This window comes from Rhinolophus ferrumequinum, chromosome 25 (assembly GCF_004115265.2).
Source record: "Rhinolophus ferrumequinum isolate MPI-CBG mRhiFer1 chromosome 25, mRhiFer1_v1.p, whole genome shotgun sequence".
NCBI classification, from domain to species: Eukaryota; Metazoa; Chordata; class Mammalia; order Chiroptera; family Rhinolophidae; genus Rhinolophus; species Rhinolophus ferrumequinum.
The window spans coordinates 23,893,652-23,910,933 of NC_046308.1; the positions used below are offsets into that span (position 1 = coordinate 23,893,652).

The 17,282-nt window shown below is 40.2% G+C and overlaps 1 protein-coding gene across 4 annotated transcripts in view; it reads right to left on the reverse strand.

Annotated features, from left to right (window-relative positions):
* CLTCL1 (clathrin heavy chain like 1) overlaps positions 1 to 13,611 on the reverse strand; it is a 90,897-nt gene extending 77,286 nt beyond the window's left edge. For 3 of the 4 annotated variants that reach the window (XM_033097514.1, XM_033097516.1, XM_033097517.1), the window contains exon 1: positions 13,124 to 13,611. In XM_033097514.1, coding sequence (XP_032953405.1) covers positions 13,124 to 13,165 — 42 coding nt within the window. In that variant the 5' untranslated portion in view covers positions 13,166 to 13,611. The remainder of the gene's footprint in view (positions 1 to 13,123) is intronic. The other variant, XM_033097515.1, reaches the window with a different exon arrangement.
* Between the last annotated feature and the right edge of the window lie 3,671 nt (positions 13,612 to 17,282).

Below are 17,282 nucleotides of genomic sequence, written 5' to 3' on the forward strand. Positions count from 1 at the left end.
TTTTCTAAGTGGCTATTCAGTTTTCTTAGTACCATCTGTTAATAATATTTTCATTGCTAATTTGAAATGCTATCCTCATCTCACACTAAATTCCCAAATGTATTTATGTCTACTTGTGTGTATCTATTTTTGACTCTCTGGTCAGTTTCTTTTATCTATCTATGTATAAGCACTACATTGTTTTATTTATTAAAGCTTTACATAGTTTTTATTTATTTATTTTATTTATTTTTTATTTTTTTAATTTTATTTTTTAAATTTATTGGGGTGACAATTGTTAGTAAAATTACATAGATTTCAGGCGTGCAATTCTGTATCACATCATCCATAAATTACACTGTGTGTTCACCACCCAGAGTCAGTTCCCCTTCCATCACCATATATTTGATCCCCCTTACCCTCACCTCCCACCCCCCAACCCCCTTACCCTCTGGTAACCACTAAATTATGTTCCCCAGATTAATTTTCAAACCCGTGGCCATCCTGTGGTCACCGACTGCCCTCCAATCCCCTCACCCTCAGTTTTTAAACATCTGGTAAGATTTGCCCTCCTTAGCACTATTTACTTTCAGAATTTTCTTAGATATTATATTACTTAACTTTTTGTTTAAATCTAAAGGAAAATTTCAGACCCCAAAATAAAAATATGGGGGTCACAGCAATTTCACTTCTGGATATTTACCTGAAGAAATCCAGAACACTAACTCGAAAAGATATATGCATCTTTTGTTTGTGTGTTCACTGAAGCATTATTTACAACAGTGAACATATGGAAGCAACCTAAGTATCCATCAATAGATGACTGGATAAAGAAGATGTGGTACATTTATACAAGGGAATATTACCTGGCCATAAAAAGAATGAAATTTTACCATTTATGACAACATGAATGGGCCTAGAGGGATATTACGTTCAGTGAAATTAGTCATACAGAGATGAACAAAAAAAATATGATCTCACTTATATATGGAATCTAAAAAAAAAATAAATAAATGAACAAACAAAACAGAAACAGACTCATAGATACAGAGAAAAAAACTGAGTTGCTAGATGGGAGGGGGGTTGGGGGGCTGGGTGAAAAAGGTGAAAGGGTTAAGAAGGACAAATTGGCAGTTACAAAATAGGCATGGGGATGTTAAGTACACCGTAAGGAATACAGTCAATAATAATATAATAACTATGTATGGTGCCAGTTTGGTACTAGACCTATTGGAGGAATCACTCTGTGAGTTATCTGAATGTCTAATCACTATGCTGTACACCTGAAACTAATATAAAACTGAGTATCAACTGTAAGTGAAAAACAAAAATTATAAAAAAAAGAATAGAACTTGGCTACATTTAATGTATATTTTAAATTTCTCTAGAGAAATGATGTTTATATTAGGGAAAATAAACTGAATAATGAATTTACTGGAATATAAAAAAATATGGGGTCATCTATGTATAGGTGGTAGGTGAAGCCATGAGACCGGATGAAATCACCAAAGGAGATGTGAGGTGTGAGAATGATGGGCGTGGACCCCATGGTACAAACCCTAGGGAGCACTAAGACTTGGAAGGGAGGAGGAACAGCAGCCCACAGGAATGAACGTAATTTAATTAAAGATAGCATATTTAAATAAACCAAGAATGATAAATAACAGAAGTCCCACAAGGCAACCTCCACCAACGCTTAGTAACCCACGAAACCATTCCACAGTATCCCCAGAAAACTCCCAGTCTTACCCACTTTCTCCTGCAGGAGCCACACTCAAACCCCAACGTTTTCTTCTCCCTTAGTCGCCTGCTGGCTTACAATGGCTGGCTGGACAATGTCTAAGATCATAAATCCCCGGAGAATGTGGAACACATTAGTTTTATTTACTGTCTGCAGGAAAATCCCAGAAAATGGAATGATCTCAATGTCTTATGTAGTACAATATTTAAAACAGAGGGCCGTGGGATTCTAGAAGATAAGACTGCTGCATTTGAGATTCTGCATTATCCATCAGATGATTTGTGAGCCCTTTGAAAAGAAAATCACGAATACCTGGAGTCAACATGGGCTCACTAAGAAGTCATGCCAAACCAATCTCATTGTTTTGAAGCCAAGCACATGTGGTAGAGTAACTCATCTCAGCAAAGCATTTGGTTTAGCTCTGCTAAGGCAGCTGGAAGTCACTTCCACATCCAGTAACCCCGCCCTCCAATCCCAAGACTTTTCTCTATGTCATTTTTATGACATCTAGAACTTTGCTTTGTATTTGTTATTAACATATACCTTATTGCTTGTTTATTATTAGAGTCAAATTCAGGGTCTCCTCATTTTGAATCCATCAAAACATCCAGCACATAAAAGCTCAAACAACACATGAAACAAAAGATTTTTGGAATGAGATGGAAAAGCATGACATGAGCCTGTATATAAGCAGGTGCACAGCTGAACCATACTGCAAGGGTGCTGGCTGTATGGGCCACTGTCCCCCAGTGCTAGACCCAGAGCTCTGACCTTGAACACCTGCTAGTCAATATTTTGAACAATTACTCTAGTTGAAGCCACAGACAGGGATGTTTTTATTATCTGCTAAGGGTCTGCTTTTTTAATTTGTCAGTGTACTAGGGTAATAATCAGAATATAATCTTAGTAGATTTGAAAGGACTATAAAATTAAAAAGATAGATGTAAACAAAACAAATAAAATACTACATTTGTGTTAAATATAAAAAAACGGGATCAAAGATTTGCTCAAAAAGCTCTAAGATAAAATACTGATCAAATGCAACGTGTGGGCGTTCTTTGGATGCTGATTTCAAACAAATCAAATGCATAAAACACTTGATACATATAAAGAAATTTAACACTGACAAAGTATTTGATATTGAGGAATTATTGATTTTTAAGTGTGATGTTATTAGAGTATTTTTAAAAATAAAGAGCTCTTGGTGTTTATCAACAGATGAAAGGATAAGCAAAAGGTGGCATATACACAAAATAGATTATCCAGCCTTAAAAAGGAAGGACATTCTGATACACGCTACACCATGAATGAATCTTGAGAACATTATGCTAAATGATATAATACAACCACAAAAAAAGAGAAATACTGTCTGATTCTACTTATGTGAGGTACTTAGAGTAGTCATATTCATGGAGACAGAAAGGAAAATGGTGGTTGCCAGGAACTGGGGGGAGGGAAATGGGGAGTCACTGTTTAACGAATTTCAATTCATTGTATAGAATTTCAATTTTACAAGATGAAGAGAGTTCTGGAGATGGATGGTGGTAATAGCTGCACAACAATATGAATGCACTTTAAACCACTGAACTGTACCCTTAAAAATGGTTAAGACGGTAAATTTCATGTTATGCATATTTTTCCACAATAATAGAATTGGAAAAAAACAGAGCTCTTCTGGAAAAAGCATTTAAGAATAAAAATTCTGGAATTAGCGTCAAAATAATTTTGCAGTGAATGGGGACATAAAACAAAATTGGCCACATGTTGGTAAGCAACCATTCTTGTTCTCCTTAACCGATCCAGATTTTTCAGGCTTTAGTAGAATAGGACTAGAAGATCTTTAGACAGAGTCACACACTTAAGTGGGCCTAGGTTTTCTAAACTGTCACTTTATTCTTAATTTGGAGATCAATGTTGGGTTAATACGGAGACATTGCGATTTCAACTCCAAATCTCATCAAGAATACGTACCCCTGCAGAACTGGTACCCAATCTCCTGAGTACAGTAGGTTCTTAAATGAATACAGTTCTTCACATAAAAGCATATACACACATTCATGGCATTTGAAAATGGCAGAAGTATCTCACAAACATAACACAGAGTTTTAACATCTGAGAACCAGTGGATCCATAAATAAGTCAGCTTATTAGAAGCAGAAGAAATGAAGACAGTGGTTTCTCAGCCAGGGGTGGAATCCTGCAGTCTTTGGAAACAGACAGGAAATTCTTTTTAATTTACTAGGGTGACAGTGGTTAATAAAATTATATAGGTTTCAAGTGTACAATTCTGTAATTACATCATCTGTATATTGCATTGTGTGTTCACCACCCAAAGTCAAATCTCCTACCATCACCACATATTTGACCCCCTTTACCCTTTTCTACCACCCCCGACCTGCCTTTCCCTCTGGTACCCACTATATTGTTGTCTGAGTTTTTGTTTGTCTTGTTTGTTGCTTTCAGTTTTATATCCCACATATGAATGAAATCATATGGCTCTCGACTTTTTCTGCCTGACTTATTTAACATGATAATCTCAGTATCCATCCATTTTGTCACAAATGACAGCATTTCATCTTTTCTTACGGCAGAGTAATACTCCATTGCATATATGTACCACATCTTCTTTATCCATTAATCTATTGAAGGATACTTTGGTTGTTTTCATGTCTTGGCCACCGTTAATACTACTGCAATAAACACAGAGACACATACAGGTATATCTTTATGAATGAATGTTTTCAGATTTTTCAATTAGATACATAGAAGAGGAGTTTCTGGGTCATATAGTAATTTTATTAATTTTCTGAGGGAACTCCATACTCTTTCCATAGTGGTTGTACCAACTTACATTCACCAGCAGTGTACGAGGGTTCCTTTTTCTCCACAACCGCTCCAATACTTGTTCTTGTCTTGCTGATAATAGCCGTTCTAATAGGTGTGAGGTTTCTCATTGTGGTTTTGGTTTGCATTTCCCTAATAGCTAGTGAAATTAAGCATCTTTTCATATATCTGTTGGCCGCTTGTCTTCTTGGAAGAAGTGTCTGTTCAGGTCCTCCCCCATTTTTAAATTTGATTGTTTATTTTTGTGTTGTTGTTGAATTGTATGAGTTCTTCATATATTTTGGATATTAGCCCTTTATCAGAGGTGTTGTTTGCAAGTATCTTCTCCCATTTGGTTGGTGGCCTCTTTGTTTTGTTGATAGTTTATTTTGTTGTGCAGAAGCTTTTTAGTTTGATATAGTCCCATTCATTTACTTTTGCTTTTACTTCCCTTGCCTTTCAGGTTAAATTAATAAAATCCTCTTTAAGACCAAGGTCCATAAGTTTAGTACCTAATTTTTCTTCTATGCAATTTATTGTTTCACGTCGTATATTTAGGTTTTTGATCCATTTTGAGTTAACTTTTTTTTTTAGGACTTTATTGGGGAACAGTGTTTTACCCAGGACCCATCAGCTCCAAGTCAAGTTGTTGCCCTTTCAATCTTAGTTGTGGAGGGCGCCGCTCAGCTCCAAGTCCAGTCGCTATTGTTCAATCTTAGTTGCAGGAGGCGCAGCCCACCATCCCTTGGGGGAGTCGAACCAGCAACCTTGTGGTTGAGAGCACACACTCCAACCAACTGAGCCATCTGGGAGCTCAGCAGCAGCTCAACTGCAGCTCGTTGTCTTCATTCTAGTTGCGGAGGGCGCAGCCCGCTGGGCCACGTGGGAACTGAACCGGCAGCCTTGCTGCCCAGAGCTCGCGCTCTGACCAACTGAGCCACCCGTCCACCCTTGAGCTAATTTTTGTGTATGGGGACAAATAGAAGTCCAGTTTCATTCTTTTGCATGTGGCTCTCCAATTTTCCCAGCATCATTTATTGAAGAGGCTTTCTTTTCTCCTTGGCTCCTTTGTCGAAAATTATTTGCCCACAAATATGCTGGTTTATTTTATTTGCACAACAACTAGAGAACACTACTAGCATTTACTGGGCTGGGGCCAGGTATGCTAAACACAGGACAATCCCACAAAAAGAACTTTTACATCTAAAATACCAAATACCGTTGAGTTTTACAGAGTCCCAGAGAAATAATGTGCCCCCAACCAGTATTTTTCATTAGTTAGTAGAAACAACTAAGGACTGTTTAGTTAATATTATTCCTTGTATAATTATTCTGATAGGTAACCTAGCTACACATTTAAAATAGCCTTTATAAGAGTTAATCAAAAGTAGACAAAATACTATCAAATGATTTTTTTTCAGTTCTCAAGACTTGTAATTAAACAAATCCAAATTCAAATCTGACACTCGGGAAAACGTAAAAATAAACCGCTCATTTGACAGTCCTGTGGTCGCTATATTTAAGGGGCACAGGAGTAGCAGTCTGACTACGAGGGTTACAGCTGTGTTTATACAGGACTGTCGGTGAAAACACCAATTGCCTGTATCAGAGCCAGAACATTCTAGTTGCACTGAACATCCCCCCTGTTTTCACGCCTCTGTGCCTCTGAAGATGCCAGTCCTTTTCCTTCTGTAGTTGCCCCTTTCCCAGGCTCATTCACAGCCTTATCCCAGCGGCCAGCATGTGTATGTTAAATAATTAACTAGTAAAGAAGTTACTTGTTTTAGGCAGTCAGATTTAGTTCATCTGCAAATACATTTAAGAAAATATATTTTATATTTTAAACTTATCAGCAAGCTTTTCCTAGCTCAAAGAGGGACATTTGTAAATGATGATACTAAGGTCTTTTCTAGAACTTACCTAAACTTCTAGGACTAGGTTAGTTTAAAAAGTACACTTGCATAGTGCTTTATAGACCCTGTCTCAAATTACACCACTGCAGGTTTTCTGTATTTTAAAACCAATGCATAAGACCCTATATTTATCCCTGTTAAATGTCAACTAGTTGGATTCCTGCCTGTCGAGATCTCTTTGGATTCTAATTTTGTCACTGAACTTTGCTGTCCCAGCTCTGTGGCATCCTTCTGTAGCCAGCCAAGAGTCACGGTAATCTCTCTCTGGCACGGAGGCCACCAGCAGGTCTCAAACAAGAGAAGAATAAGAAAGTGTTGGAGAAGAGAATAAAAGCAGCAGATTCGGTGAAGCAGCAAGCGGGAAAAATCAGGAAGATCAAGGGAAAGCAAAGAAATACTTACAGGATGGGGTGACGGGGTGCCCACTACTACCACCCAGGGAGATATTAATGAACAAAACTGTCAAACAGATGCTGTGATCTGTATGTGATCTTGAAAGAAAGATCTTCAAACTGTAGTAAGTTACAAATGCAAAGGGCAGGAGAATATTTATAGAGAATGTTCTTTTAACCATTTCTTGAAAAACATAGTAGTTTCCTTAATAGTGGTTTCTTCTGGGGAGAGAAACCCAGTGGTTGAACAGAAAGGCTTTAATTTTAATTTATAGTGTTTGTATGGGGCTCTTCTCCCATGGGTATGTATTACTTTGTTTGTAAAGCTTGTTCCACATAGACTTTTGCCCCAGTTCCAGAATGCCCAAGAACCTGGTGGGGAGGAACACTGACTAAGATCCACTTGGACTTGGTAACTCTTTCAACCCAATAAACTCAAAAAGTACTGGAAATCTTTGCAGTTTAGGGATTTTGAGCATTAGAATGTGTTAGCTAGTGATGATCAGTTTTTCCAAAGGAGCCCTATTCAAATTCATTTCACATTTGGTCCCTCACCACCCACTGTTGTGGGCATGCTCACAAAGGCTCACCTTCCCACACACCCTGGGTGAGCAGGTGGTTACTTTCCTCACTTTGTAAATATGAAAAGTCAGAAGGTAAATGACTTGCCCAGTATCTATTTCTAGCACAAGGATCATAAGTCTGCCAAAAGGCAAAATTTAACAGCTTACACAAGACCTTAAAAAAAAAGTTTTACATAGGTGTACAACAATTTTAGCACATAATGAGCCTACTGCTGTTTGTCTCAGTAGATCAAAAACCATTTCACAAAACGAGATGGCTATGTAATAATAATATAAATCAAGCATGTACTAGGCTGTGGGTACACGTCTCCCTTCAGTGACTTCCCAAGGGCCTCTCCAGAAGACACATGCTCATGAACTGTTCTCTCAAGCTCAGTATACTCCTTAGAGTTCTGCCTTCCTTACTCACATAATAAAAGCCTTCAAAGACCAACCTTTTTCTTTAATTATGAATTATGACCAACATCTAAAAGATTGATTCAACCCTGCTGAGTGTGACTTATTTGGGAAGAAATGCCAAAGTCCCACCCTCACCTCTTTGAGATTCTGATTTATGGACACCGGCTAGGTGTTTTGAAAGTCCAGCCTGTGCTGAGAAGCACTGATTAAAACTAGTGACCACCTTGCTCCTATAATTTACACAGACTGCCTTTGCAGACTCTGCATCTATTAAGACCATAAGCTAAGAGATATCCTACATAATCAAATACTTGAGAGAACATGTTTATAAGTTCTCAGTGTATTGAGCTGTGCCACATTTCAAAACTCTTACAAACTAGCAGCTGCTTTTTGATCCAGCTGGGAGAAAATTACCTAGGGCTCACGATAAATTTCTAGGTCACTGAATGGTTCAGCCATTCCTCTTATGAATTAAGGTGTCATCAGTTCTTAGCCCTTTCGCTTTTCTCCATTCTCAGATATCACAAACAGCAACAACCTTACAACTCAGATATCTGAATTTCAAAAGTTCAAATAGTACTTATAAAAAAAAGAAACATATTTCTGCAGAACCAGTCCTCTCAAAACCAATGCGACAGGATAAGCAAAACTAAATAAATCGCTATGATCTTAAGGTGAAGTAGAAGGAATGCTGTATTACAAAACACTACATATAAAAGTGCAGCTTCTGCTCTGGGTACATCCCTGAAAAGTTGATTGTAGAATAAAAGTTTCCAAATACTTATTTCTATTTTCCTACTGACCATTATAAAACTACTGTTTTTCCTCCGGGAAAAATCTGGTCTGAGAATTTTCACATGAAACAAAGCAAAATTAAAAACATAAAAAAATTAATATTCTTATAGTAAGATGCACAAATGTAAAGCATCTAGAATTATTTTTCTATGCATGACATGGAAACTAAGATTCAGAGAAAAAAACTAAGTTTAAATGAACTAAGTTTTATCAGTCACTAGTCTACATTTTCCCTTTCCTAATATTGTAAAACTGGAGAACCTTCTTTTCTCAAGTAATTTTTGGTTTGGGGGAGTGATCAGGTGGACAGAGGTGAGGCAGAAACAAAGCAAAGTCAGTGAGACAAACAAGCACTTTTAATAAAGCAGACTTACAGCAAACAGTCACAGGTGAGCAAACCTCATCACTAGACAATTTACATTATAACTGATCAGTCACTAATTACACACACATTTTATTATGAAATTGGTTTCAGCGATCTGACAGCCTATTATGTACCAAGCCGCAGGAATACAATTGCAAATAAGAGGAAATCCTGACCTCTCTGAGCTGGCAGTCCAGCAGGGAAAATGAACAACTATAACACCATTGGATGAGGGCCATCATAAGAGAAGTCCCAAAGGCCACAGGGGCACAAAGGAAGGGCTCTGACAAGTCAGGGACAGCTTCCAGACAGTGTCATTTAAGCAGATACCAGATGGTTAAGTAGGACTTGGTTGGGTAATGACAGTGGCAAAGGGAAGAATGGGTTCTGGAAAGAGGCAACAATATGTGCAAAAGCCCATGAGCAAAGGTGTCAGGCTCCAGAAAAGGTCCTGGAGGACAAGAAGGGGCGTAGCGAGAGCTAAGCAGGTGCTAGATTAGGCAGGGCTTTACAGAGCTCTTGGGAGTCTGGCATTTTCATCTTGGAGGCAACAGAGAACCATTCACTGACAGACTAAGCAGCTGTTCATCCTTTGAGAAGGTCTCTTTGCCTATGTGCTAGAGAATGGACAGGGGAGGGCAAGACTGGAGGCAGATGACCAGAGACATAGTACGACCATCTAGGTGACGAATATGGCAGACTCTAGGGCAGTGGTGGTCACGATGACAGTGGCAGAACAATGCCAAAAATAAATAGGAGGAAGAACCAATAGGCTAGGGAGAAATCATGCTTGTCTCCTAGATTCCTGACAGGAAACTGGAGAAGATACATGTTTGGGGAGGAAGAAGAACCCTATTTCTGAACATGATGTATCTGAGGAAACTATGGGTCATCCAATGGCTTTGTTCAACAGAGAGCTGTTGTAATGGCAATCACAGCTGACAAGAACATAGTGTTTTATTACAGGCCAGTCACTGACACTTTACATTTACCACATTTATTACTGCAAAACCTCAGTAACTCTACGAGGTAAGAATTATACCTTTTATCTCTTATTTGATAGATGTAGAGATGGAGGCACAAAAAGGTTACCCAAGTTGCCCAAATTCATATGGTCAGTATGTGCCTGAGTCCAGACTCAAACCCTTCCACTTGGCCTCAGTCTCTACTCTAACCAGAGTCTGCAATTGCCTCTCCTACATGCAGCTCCGAGGCTCGGCAAAAATATGCAACCTCTCTGGGAATAATGAGTACATGAGCATACACACAAATCAGAGCAGAGCATACTACAAAGATAAAGGGGCTTAAGACAAACCCCAGGCTCATGCATAAGAGACATCTATAAAGGAAACTGGGGTATGGGCAAAGAGGTAGGAGAAATCCTGGGAGACTGTGGTACCATCAAAAGCAGCCGAGAAAGGTCCAGGAGAGGCAATAAAGTACAGTGTCAAATGCAGCTGGAAAGTCATGGAAGATGTTTGTGATGCTAAGAGTTTGAGTTTGTTTTTATTTTTTTTAATTTAATTTAATTTTTTTTGCTTTGTTTTTATTTTTTAAAATAATGTTTTATTTTTCGATTACAGTTGACATACAATATTGTATTAGTTTCAGGTGTACAAAATAGTGATTAGACATCATATAACTTATGAAGTGATCACCCCGATAAGTCTAGTACCCATCTGATATCATACACAGTTACTTCAATATTATTGACTATATCTCCTGTGATGTACTTTACATCCCCGTGATGGAGTTTATGTTTTACAGCAGGGATTGGCAAACCATAACCTGTTTTTGTATGGCCCAACTAAAAATGGATTTTACATTTTTTAGAAGGTTAAAAAAAAAAGGAAGAATTTGTGACAAGAAACAATATGTGGCCCTCAAAGCTGAATATATATACTCTCTGGTCCTTTACAAAAAAAGTCTGCATAACGACATGTCTGCATGTGACCTTGGCAAGGGGGACAAAAACCAGACTGCAGGTTATTGAGGAACATAAGGGAAGTGAAGAAGGGATAGGGCAATTCTTTCATGACGTCTGGCCATGAAGTAAGAGCTTCAGGAGGACATGGGAGGAAGAAGTTTGCTGTAAAGATGGAAGCAATATGAGCATGGTTAAGCACAAGCAGGAAGAACCCACTAAGAGGAAATGGATGAAAATACGGGAAAGACAAGATGCTACCGAGCAAGGCCCCATTACATACACAAGAAAAAGAACCCCACTTTGGAGGTAACAGGAAGGCAGAAAAGGGAGATCGCATACAAGTTTGTAAGGCCGCATGCATCAAGGTGAGGAACATACCAGCTTATGCCTTGTTTCTCTAATTACCTGCTGGCAGTGAGAGGGAGTGGCAGGATCAGGGATTTAAGGACAAGGTGGAAGTTCTGAAATGTCTGCCGTGAAGGGAGAGTGTGCAGGCTAGATAATAAACAAGGAGTGCAAAGCAGCCTTCACACTGGTTAGTGCCAGAAACCACAAACCACAGATTTCTACTCTCATGGCCTGTATGCCACAAGCCACACATATTTTCCAGATAATAGAATATGTCCCTTCAAGGCATTATGAACTTTGATGGGTATTTAAAATGCCTTAGTGCTTCCCTACCTTTTGAAAAGAATGTATTTTGACAGTGGCTAAAGCACAGGCTTTGGAGTCAGAGACCTGGTTAGAACCCAAGCTCTGTCACTTACCAGCTGTGTAATTTTACCTGAATTACTTAACCTCTTCGTGCCTCAATTATCGTGAGTTAAATTAAATGAGATTTCTAAAATATACAGTATCGTGACTGGCAAGAGAAACAGCTCAATAAATGATGACTATATTATTCTAATAGCAGTAGTAGTATTTTGCTGTTCTACATAACTGGCAACAGGCTTGGGTCAGTGGTAGAATGGAGCCCAGGAAGGAGATGGGTGTTTGGGAGACTTCCACCTCCACACAACCAGCTATATCACTAACCGAGTAACCCTGGCAGGATACTCAGGTATCAAGTTTTCAATCTGCGGGATGGGGGCGATTTGAACAGTCACTATAGACTCCCAGGGCCTTTCTCGTTTGGATATAGAGTTAAAAGTGCACTGTGTTGTGAAAACACGACCTTTCAATCCACCAAATTCCTTGCTGTATAGCTGTGTAGTCAAAAAGACCCAAGTCTGAATCCTTCTCTTGTTCAATGAATGACTGAGGACAAGTTACTCATTTAACATCTTGTGCCTCAGTTTCCTTCTTTAGAAAACAGGGGAAATACTGCGTATTTTATGAAGTGTAATGATTTAACATAAAGCACTTAAGAAAGAGCTGGTAGCTACTATTCATCTAGCCCCATCTCCTCACCTGTAAAGTGAGAATCGTATTACCCTTCACAGGTATGACACCTGAGTGTATGTGAGCGGAGCGCTGTGCCCAGTGCTTGTACCGAACTTCGTTCAAACACAGGCAGCCAATCTTTCTTTTCCTCAGGCACAACTATATCAGGAGAGTTATAGATAGAAGAAAGTGGGACCTCATTAAAAAGCTAAACTTCGAGGGTATTATTATCGTATTGAAAGGATCTTCTGAAAAAAACACTATGATTACTTTTCTTCTTTGGTCACACAATTTGAAGATCCTCTCCCACGAGGCCACACTAGCGACTCTGCAAGTCAACAGACGCAAACTCCGGCGTAAGTATCACGAGATGCAAAAGGGAAATTTTAGGATTGGACACAGGTTTTGGAGTTATAAAGCTTGGGATTCGAATGCATGCGCACCGCTAGTCAGTTAAAGCTTTTCAAAGGCACTACGACAGGTTTCGGCAGTTTATGGTTTCCATCACTCGGCACTCTGAGCATTCCCGAGGTCTGAGTCGCCCGAGAAGGGTTACCCAGACCGCACCCCCAGAGCCGACAGTCGCTGCGGGATAACGGTTTCCCGGGACGCGGCCACCGCGCCCGACACCCACCCGCCTGCCCGCCCCGGCCATTAGGCTCCCGAGCCGCGCCGTCTCCACTGGAGTCGGTTGGGGGCCGCCGGCCGGTCAGCGGCGCCGCCGGGTCCCCCGGGAGGTCGGGGACGCGGCTGACAGGACCCAGCGCGAGACCCGCCCTGGAGCCCGCCCGCCGCTCCCTCGGTGCGGGAGCTCGGTCCTCACCTGGAGGTGCTCCTGGAAACGGATGGGGAGGACCTGCGCCATGGCGGACGCGGAGCAGAGGAGGGGAAAGCGACAGCTCCCCTCGTGTGGACAGACCCGCGGACAGGCAGACGCGCCGACCCACTGACGGGAGGCAGCGGCAACAGAGGTCGCAGCCGCCGCCGCGCAGGCGCATTGCCTGGGCTTCGCCGCACGTACCCCTTCCGCGTGAGAGTGCGCGGGATCCCTCCGCCCGCCTTCCGAGGGTCCGCGAAAAGTAGTCCGCGCGTAGCCTTACTTCCGGCACCCCAAGCCAAGGCGAGTCTGTGCTGTCCGGGTCTGTGCTCAGGAAAGGTGAGCACCGGAAGGTGGACTCGGGCTCTGACTGCAGTGGGCCAATGCCCAGGACAGGTGTGTGTGGCGGAAAACTAGGCGTGGGCTGCCCTCAGTAAATTCCGTGAGTGACGGGGTTAGAAGAAGAGGTAAACCAAGTTACCAGGCTGCTCTTGCCTAGAGCCGTCCATATGTAGAAAAGTTCTACCTCAAACTCTGGACAGTTGAGTTCAGAGGCACTTTTTAAAATTCAGGCACAGATGTGCCCAAAACACCGCCAAAGGAGTCTTCGAAGTATGTGACAGATGTGTTCCTGAGCAAGGCTCAGCCCCCGCTCCTATAGGAAACATCTTTCCGGGTTCATTCGTTTTCTAGAGAATACTGTGTCAGAATATCAGTGCGACGAGTCTGCAAAGATAACATACACGGTAGCAGCAGATGACCAACCAAAAGCCAGTGAGAATCACCTGGGTTGCCTGTGGTCGCACAATACATAGCAGTAGCAAGTCCGGAACTAGAGTCCACACCTGCCTTGCCCAGCAGCCAGTTGTTTTCAGAGGCACCATTTGAAGATGTGTTTTGCATATAGATGGCTCGGCTGCATAAAAGATGTTTGTCAGGCAAGGGGAAGCTTTTGGCATTCTGCGTTGGCACTCTCACAGAGTAATCGCTATCCTCTACTGTTTCAGGTTGCTCAGTGGTCATTTTAAGAAACGAATGGTCCACCCTGAATAATACAGCGATGCAATTATTTGCACATTAACTTTTCAATATAGTAGCCAAAAATGTTAAAGAGAACACACTGTTCACTTGCAAATTAAATCTCTTTTCCAGTATTACCTCTGCAGACTGCCCTTTCAACATCTGTGTGGCCTCATCACCTAACAATAGAGCCGATTTTTGCTGTGGGTAACACTACATTTCTCTATCTTGGCAATAATGCCTATGATCTCAAGTACCCTTTACCCCAAACATATAAATCCTTTAGTATTAATAGTATCATTCCCTAGATCACCCACCCAGGGCTTTTTTTTGGGGGGGTCAAAACTAAAAATTTACACCCCAGAAGAAAGGAAAATAATGCATAATCAAAATGGTAGGATTGCAAATAAGTCAGAACTTTGCCTGGTGTCTATATTTATAAAGGAACTAAACATTCTTACCTGAAAAGGGTCTTAATATTCTTACCGTTGCTGTGTGACTTGCCAAGTAATCCTGTCAAAAGTCTTTCAATTCTTTGTGCTTTCTTAATCTTCACGATAGAAATGATGAGATCCTACAACTCAATAAGACCACCAACCAAACAGAAAGATGGGCAAAAATATATGAACAAATAATACATAAAAAAGAAATACAACTGATTCTTACACATGAAAAAAATGCCCAACTTCGCTCATAAAAAAGGTAAATTAAAACCATACTGATTATGTATCTCTGTATCTCTCTATATATACATTACATTTATATTATGTACTTTTTCTACCTATCACATCAGTGAAGGACAAAACTTTGATAACTGTGTTGGCAAGAAAGAGAACTTCATGATAGCTGGGCACAGACACTTTAGTATTCCACCCAGGGTATCTATTCTACAGTCTTTCTTGCAGACCTTCTTCCTACAAATAAAATTCCAAGGAAAATGTGCAGCTCATGGTAAAAACAAAACAAAACAACAACAACAACAAAATAACACTCAGGAAAACAAAGCACCACAAGAAAGAACCAGGAGAACTAAAAGGCAGATACAGACTCACAAAGATTGAAATGATGAAATTATCACACACAAACAGACTTTAAATTAGTATATTTATTTTTTAATTATTGTTTTTCAGTTACAATTGACATTCAATATTATTTTATATTAGTTTCAGGTGTGCAGCGTAGTGGTTAGATATTTATATAATTTATGCAGTGATTCCCTGCATTAGTCTAGTACCCACCTGGCACTATACACAATTATTGCAACATTATTGACTATATTCTCTATGCTGTACTTTGCATCCTCATGACTATTTTGTAACTACCATAAGTTACTATATTTAATATGTTTAAAGAGCTAACTGGCAAGCTTAAAAATACATGCTGGGGAACAAATACATGCAGGAAACCTGAAACTATAAAGAATGACCAAGCAGATTTAAAAATGAACCAAATAGAAATTCTAGAAATGCAAATGTAATAAAGTACTGTAAAGCTTGGTCATCACATACTAAGTGGGACCAAAATATCTAATCATGTTGTGAGATAAATAAAATGAGAATAGAGGAAGGACAAGGATGGGAACTACATCAATAAGAATCCTTCAGGAGACAGAAACCACGCCAGTTATTTAACAGAGGGACTGGAGTATAAACAATAGTTAACATAAATAAAGCTGATAACTAGGCAGCTGGGAGGGTAAAACGAGAACCCCAAGTTATCATGGATGTACAAGTATAGAAAGTAGCTACCATCCCTACAGCTCAGGGATGAATGGGATGAAACTAGAAATATTTCAGTTTAGAGGAAGAGCACTACAGCGCTGGAACTCAGGCCTCTGGAAAGAGAGTCTCTAAGCCTAGAGGAGGGTTTCCATGGGGTAGGGACGTAGACCTCTGAGAAGTGTCCCTATGAGACTTAGGTGCACACTGCTGCTGAGGGGCTGTGGGGCCAGGTCCCAGACCTCTGAGGAGGACGTGCATTGAGGCTGGTTATGCAAGTCTTGGAAAAATTTCAGACTGGATTCAGCTTCTTCTGTGGGAAGAACCTGCTCTGACTTGTTGAAGAGTGTAGCTGGGGTGATGTCCACAGGAGCAGACCCTGCAGTTGCCCTCCAGCATCCCTATGGGCAGGGAGTTTCTGCCAGTACAGAAATATAGTTTAAAGAGTCTTAGTGCCAGCACCATAAAGCAGTTTATAGATGGGGAAAGGAAAATAGAACTGAAAGACAAACTTAAAAACCGGCCTAGGAAACACGTTATAGCTAAATTCCAATTCTCATGGGGTTTTCCAATACATGAAATTAAAAAGTCCATGGATAGCTTCTGTTTCCAGAAAGCATCAGAGAACTAACAAGGCAGAAATAATTATGGGGTCAATATCCAAGAGAAAAGAAGAAATGAGAGCGGTTAGCCTGGCATTTGGGATGCTTTTTCCTGAGGGATATCTGCCAATTCCAGAGGAGTGTCAGAGAAATTAGGGTTCTGGGCAGCACTTTTAACACACTCAGAGACATAGGAAGACAAAGTTTGAAGTCTGGGGATCACCCAGGAGAGACCCTAATGTTTTGCTTTTGGAACACAAATTGTTTGGGACTCCATTCAAATCATGTCAGTCCTTGCCAGCAGCAAACATAAATTCTCTTGGGAGAGAGACAACCTCATGATAAGCCTCAAATTATTTCATATGCAATGATCAGCACTCAATCAGAAATAAGTAGGAATCCAAGAAGATAGGACAAATGATTGTAAATCAAGAGAAGTAACAAATAGATCTATAGAGGATTCAGATAATGGAGTTTTCCCAAAGACTTTGAAAGGACTATGCTTAATATGGCTAAGAGAATAAAAGATACGACTGAGAATTTTATTAAACTTTAGAAAAAGAGGGTGGCTGGTTAACTCAGTTGGTTAGAGTGTGGTGCTAATAACACCAAGGTTACCGGTTTGATCCCCACATGGGCCACTGTGAGTTGTGCCCTCCTTAAAAATAAATAAATAAAAATAAAAATAAATAACAAATAAAAAAGGAACAAAATGGAAATTCTAGAACTGAAGACTATAATCGAAATTTAATGAATAGTGTTTGTTAGGTTATATACAGCTAAAGGAGGAAACTAATGAAGTTGGAGTTAGGTCAGAAGAATATA